We start from the raw sequence: 5,794 nt of genomic DNA, 5'->3' as shown, positions 1-5,794 counted from the left end.
ATGTGCAAAAGAGAAAGAAGCACAAAAACTGTCTGAAAACGACCTGGTGAGAGAGGACAAGACTTCAGAGAGTAATAGTGAGGAAGAAAATAGAAGTAATGAAAAAAGTTAAAATCAAACAAAGTCTGCGGGCTTTCACACATGTAAGCCCCTCCCAGAGGGTTCACATCGTGCCATCAGCCTCTCTCCCTCCTCAGCTCTCTTTTTTTAACTGACGGATTCTTAGATGCTGCAGCTTTATTCTTCAGAAGCCTCCGTTTCCAGAGAAAGGGGAGGTTTTAACTCACTGCTTAGGAATGCTGTGATTTTCTTCTAACGGAGTGCCATACGGCGAGGATGGATTTACGCCACCTGCCTCCTACACATACGTGATTCTCTGTGACTCCTGTTTCAGTTTCTTCTTGTCCTAATTAAAGACGAGCGTAAAAAGCAGAAGTGGGCTAATAAATGTGGACATCATTTTACTGAAGTGGTTATAAATATTCCGGCTGTCTGGAATCAAGAATACATGCAGTTCGGGCTGCAACTAACAATCATGCAAAACGATTAATCTGTTAATTTTTTTTTCTATTTATCGATTTACTATCAGATAACTAGAGGTTTCTTAAAGATGACTTTATACTAAATTAAAGCAGGTGAAAGTAAAAATGTGTTCACTTGAGGAGTTCTGGATAAAGCTGATTGACAGAAGAAAAATATTTTTATCTTAAATGCAAACTGTTTCTATATTTTTGGATTATCTTGGTATAATCCCTGATCTCGGTTTGTCGCTCTTTCAGCTAAAAGCATGTTTTAGCTCCTCTGTACTCCAGTTAACAATTAATTGATTATTAAATATAGGATTATTTCAATAATCGATTAATCACATTAATTCAGCCCTACTTGCAGCACTATTAATGTTTATTGCAAAGAAAACATGTTATTTTTAACCCACTTCTTCCCGTCTCTCTAAATTCAAAATGTCAGAAACAGCGTTTAGTTCCAGGTTTTATGCAGTAGCTCAACAAGCCTTGGTTTGGTTTAGAAAACATGCAAAGTGAAGCAAAAGAATGGGTCCACCCTTTAGGATGGGAAGTCATTTTGGGTTCTTTGTTAGCCTGCAATGCCCGATACTGGTCTATGTCTCAGAAGGAGGTTGTTAGGGGAATGGTTGGCCTGGCTGCCCAGGCCAGATGTTTTCCTGTAAAGTGATTAAGGTTGGTTATTCTTTCTAAGCATAAATGGCTTCCTGTCTCAGTTCTTAGTTTATTTTCATTCCCCCCTCTATCAGCTAATAATCTGCTAGATGTCTGAGCATCACGCAGCATCAGCAGTTCTTCCAGCTACATGGTGGTGATGTTATGAGACGGGCCTCAGCTCTAATGATCAGAATCTGATCAAACCAGCGGTTACAGTTACATCAGTAATGATGCTTTCTGATCTGTAGTCTCCATTGCCAGTAGCATCAGCTGTCAGACATAGACGTCTAATCCTTAATTTGTTTGTTCCAGACCCGTCCAGCTTGGACTTTTGTAAACTGCAATAATACTTATAAAGTATTTTGGCTAATGTGACTAATTGTATTTGTTTTTCCTTCTACAAATATATATTGGTAGGTTCAGCAAAAAGATAAGTTGAACACATAACTTTCAACCCTATTCAAACAAAAAACTGTGGAACAACTATAATATTTGAATAAAAATGACTAAAACCTTTCATTTTGTTCACCACAGAAAAAGCTTAAATGATTGTTCTCTTTTTACACACAAAAAAATTACAAAAGATGTTTTAAAAGACAATCATTGACAATTTGAAAGGAACTTGAATGGATAAAATCACAAGAAAAACCATTGCAAAGCCTATCCCAGAGTATATTACTGTAGTTCTGGACTCCACCAGTAGGTGGCGACATGAAGCTTCATGAACTGTGGGGATCGTTGAAGCCATTAGCCCAAACGGTTCATTGATGCTTCCTGTCAGCATCACTACTGCGTGGAACTGAAGGTGTATAATATTCAACCAATGAGTTCATTAAAAAACTTCTTTCTAACGCTACATTGATGCAGGGATTTTCTGCACAGCTCCATTAGCGCTGCACGGATCTTCCTTTTGTCGTAATTATAAATAATAAATGAGTGTTCTCATTATTATTATTATTCATTTGATGGGAATTAGACTGTTATTGAGACTAATTTTTATTACAATACAGATCAGTTTACTGGCTGATTACCAGATGAAAGTGAAGCAAGTTTTAAAGTGTTTCCAGTTTCTGTATTTAATGGTAAATCTAAGGCTGCTTCCTGTCTTATCAGAAAGCAGGTTTAGACACAAAGAGCAGCCATGCTGTGGTTTATGTCCTGAACTCTGACGATGATCACTTTTCCCAACATTCAAAATCACCATTGAAATGTGGGAGGTGGTTTTAATTTTGGACGGGTGGCCCTGTTGGACAGAACTCGTAACAAATCTCCCAAACGCAGCAAAGACGGTATTCACTCTTTCCCAGCCGTTTGGTCTTACGGATCCCTGGAGAAACTGATTTCCATCGGCCGATCCGTCTGGTTTTGTTCATGTTCATGTCTCCAGAAGTGACTTCTTCCTCTTGGATCTTAGGCTACGTTCACACCGCAGCCTGAAGTGACAAATCCGATTTTTTTTGCCCATATGCGACCTGGATCTGATCTTTTCATGGCAGTCTGAACAACACAGATCCGATTTTTTTCCTTCAATCCGACCCAGAACACTTGGCTCTGTGGTCCTGGATCCGATATAATTCAGGTCGGATTCATCCAACCTGAACGCCATTAATACCCCACAAAGGTCACTATTCTGCGTCTTGCTACGCAGAAGCTGTAAGAAAAACAACAACCATGGCGGATGATGATGCGGAGAGCAGTATTTATGTTTAACCATCTTAAAACGATTGAGTTTTTATGGTTGGAAAAGATCGCTAGATGCGCGCCGGCGCTACCATCCATGTTTACTTCCGTAAACGCAGAGCATGATGGCCTGTGATGTCATTGCGTCCTTGCTGCACATGGGGGACACTTAGGTTGTCTGACTGCAGTTCACACAGGAGATCACATACAAGTCGCATATATCTGGAAATGTGAATGGAAACGGAAAAAAAAAAGGAATTCGCAAAAAAATCTGAATTGAGCATCAAGGCCTGCAGTTTGAACGTAGCCTTAGACTTTAACCAAACCAGTTCCTATCACACCCAGTCTAAAGGGCTGGTTACCCTTTAGAGCTCGGTGAGGGGCGGGGCCTGAGAGAGCTCGGTGAGGGGAGGGGTGACATTGACCCATTTCTAAAGTCTGTGATTTCCGAAGGGGGCCGATATTCTGATATCTGTGCCGGATCCAGGCAGCCTGCTACTAATCATCCTTTACTAGATTAGTTGAGAGAAAATGCTTGATGAGGAGCTGAAATGTTTTTAATAGATTCTGATATTTTGAATGGAAGTCGCTGTGAACCGTCTGACATTGATTTGAGCTGCTGGCCGAGTTTTTAGATTTATTTGATTAGTGACAGAAATTAGAAGAGCTTTTAAATGCATAACATACTTCCTAACACCCTGAGTCTGTGTGTTTCTTTCTGCAGGATTCACCAACCATCTGATGGTTACGCCGCAGAGCCCAGTGGTCCAGATCGGCACCAACGTCACGGCTACATGTGTGATCCTCAACACCACAGAAGTCACTGCAGACGATCTCTACTGGAAAATCAACTCCTCCATCATTCCTAAAGAATACTACACAAAGATTAATGCCTCAGCCGTGTCTGTGACCCTCCACATCACAGACGAAGTGGGAGCGTGGCTGTTCTGTGCCGCCAGGAGTACCTCCCACTACATTAACCCGAGTAAAGACAGGTTTCTGCATGGAATCTTCATCAAGAAAGGATGTAAGTTCACTCAGCTGTAGTCCCACATGCAGTAATCCTTTCTGTCTCCATTGATTCTACTGTTTGATTAACAGTGAATGTTTGTGTGTCTGTGAGGAATCTGTGCTTCACTCTGTTTCTAGTTTGTTTTCCAAATATGTAGAACATTTCTGGTTATGATGCATCGTTATAAACAAAGTACATTTCACAGCCCAGTGCAGTAATGTTAGCTAATGGTTTAACTCTGATCCATGATGGCCGCGGTCTCTGTAGCCGTGATGCACTGAATGAGACGCGTTTAATAAACCTGCTGTGGGATGGAAGGAGGACGAAAGCCGCTGTCACACCTGGAAGGTTTAGACCAGCGTGTGCCTGACATGCGAAAAATCTGGCAAAAACGCTGGGATGCTTTGGATAGGTTATGAGCGCGCTGAAGCATGCTGGAACACGTCATCATATGGCGAGTACGTCGACATCCCGCCGTATGCCAGCGTCTGCCATCCGTGGTCCGTCAGTTGCAGGTCAGTTATCTTATGGTTGACATCCGTTCAGCATCAGTTCCTCATCAGTCGTGGCGTCTAGCTGATCCTAAACCTCTGCGTAACTTATCCAGAACTTCTCTCCAGCATATCAGCGTATCTGCCGTGTTCCAGACGAGCGCTGAACGTGTTTCTAACTTCCAGCTACTGTATAATGGCGTATTGGCAGCGTTTTGGTATAAAGGGGGTTCACAGGAGGAAACCGTCAGTTCTCCTCCAGACTTCATCCCCATCATAGGGTGAGCCAGAAGGTGAGTGATGGATCCTCCCTGCGTTCACGCCCACCACCAACACACTTCCTAGCAGACATGATCAATCTGCTGACACCAGAAACCTGCTTTCTTTATTCTATTGTCGGGTGGTAACCAGCAGCTAGGTTAATACCGCGATCAAAGACATCTCTTTCTGCAGGCCGGGCGCCTCCGGGCGCATCGCTGCCCCCCTCAGGACTCATCATTTCCTGGGTGTTATGCTTCCGTGCGTCATGCAGAAGTTAGGCTGTCGTTGGACAGAAGTTCTGGACTCGCTATGAATCCTCTATGTTTACGCCCAGAATAGAAAGAATCCATAGAAAGTTCAGAGTTTAGGAGATTCTGGGACGTCAGGGAGACGTTGGATATATTGGCAGGATGTGACAGGAGCCTGAGCTCTTCTCTTATCTGGGTTTTAAAACGTCAAGTGATGTATTATCAAAGCATTTCTAAATGTTTGGGGATCTAGCATGTTGTTTCTCTAATATTGTGAAGCCCTACTTTCTAGAAGCAGTCCCTGTTCTGAAGGAGGGTTTCCTGATTGGTCTCTCTGCTTGTCTCCACATCAGATCACCCAGAGAAGCCGGAGAACCTGTCATGTAAAGCAATGCAGGAGGGACGCTGGATCTCCGGGAATCTAACCTGTAGGTGGGATTCAGCCAGTCGTCAAACCGAAAGTGTCCCAACATCTTACACCCTGTTTGTGGAAGAGTGAGTACCTCCTGTTACAGCAGAACTCCTAATGTTCTATTATCTGTAGCTCTACATTCAGACAAAGAGCCTGAGGTTTGTGACTGGAGCCTTTTTAGATTTTCTTTATGCTTCATATTGATTGAATAACTTTATTAGTTTCAAAGGAAGGAGAAAGTATTTCCTGTGTAGAGACCCGTTCAGTTTTAACCTGTGCTGAATATCCACATGCGGTCCAGATGCTGACTGATGGTGGCCCGTTCTAAATCCTCTTCTTTATTGTAACCACTCAGAACGGTTCTACTCCATCTTTAGGCCTCTCCTTTGTAACAGTGACTGTGATGCTACGTTCAGACCGCACGCAGCAGAAGCAGCAAAAATGCAAAGTGAGAAAGTCCTCCTGAAAACATGGTCTGTGCAGTCCGTTCATCCAGATTACCATCCTGCCTT

The 5,794-nt window shown here is 42.8% G+C and overlaps 1 protein-coding gene across 4 annotated transcripts in view; it reads left to right on the top strand.

The window, feature by feature from the left end:
• il6st (interleukin 6 signal transducer) overlaps positions 1 to 5,794 on the top strand; it is a 22,938-nt gene that overhangs the window by 2,160 nt on the left and 14,984 nt on the right. For all 4 annotated transcript variants that reach the window (XM_015401807.1, XM_015401808.1, XM_015401806.1 and 1 more), the window contains exons 3-4: positions 3,583 to 3,885; positions 5,224 to 5,365. In XM_015401807.1, the coding sequence (XP_015257293.1) occupies positions 3,583 to 3,885; positions 5,224 to 5,365 (445 nt within the window). The remainder of the gene's footprint in view (positions 1 to 3,582; positions 3,886 to 5,223; positions 5,366 to 5,794) is intronic.

Source organism: Cyprinodon variegatus, unplaced genomic scaffold, assembly GCF_000732505.1.
Source record: "Cyprinodon variegatus isolate N-32 unplaced genomic scaffold, C_variegatus-1.0 Scaffold1261, whole genome shotgun sequence".
In the NCBI taxonomy this organism is placed as follows: domain Eukaryota; kingdom Metazoa; phylum Chordata; class Actinopteri; order Cyprinodontiformes; family Cyprinodontidae; genus Cyprinodon; species Cyprinodon variegatus.
This window is presented reverse-complemented; position numbering and strand designations above follow the sequence as displayed.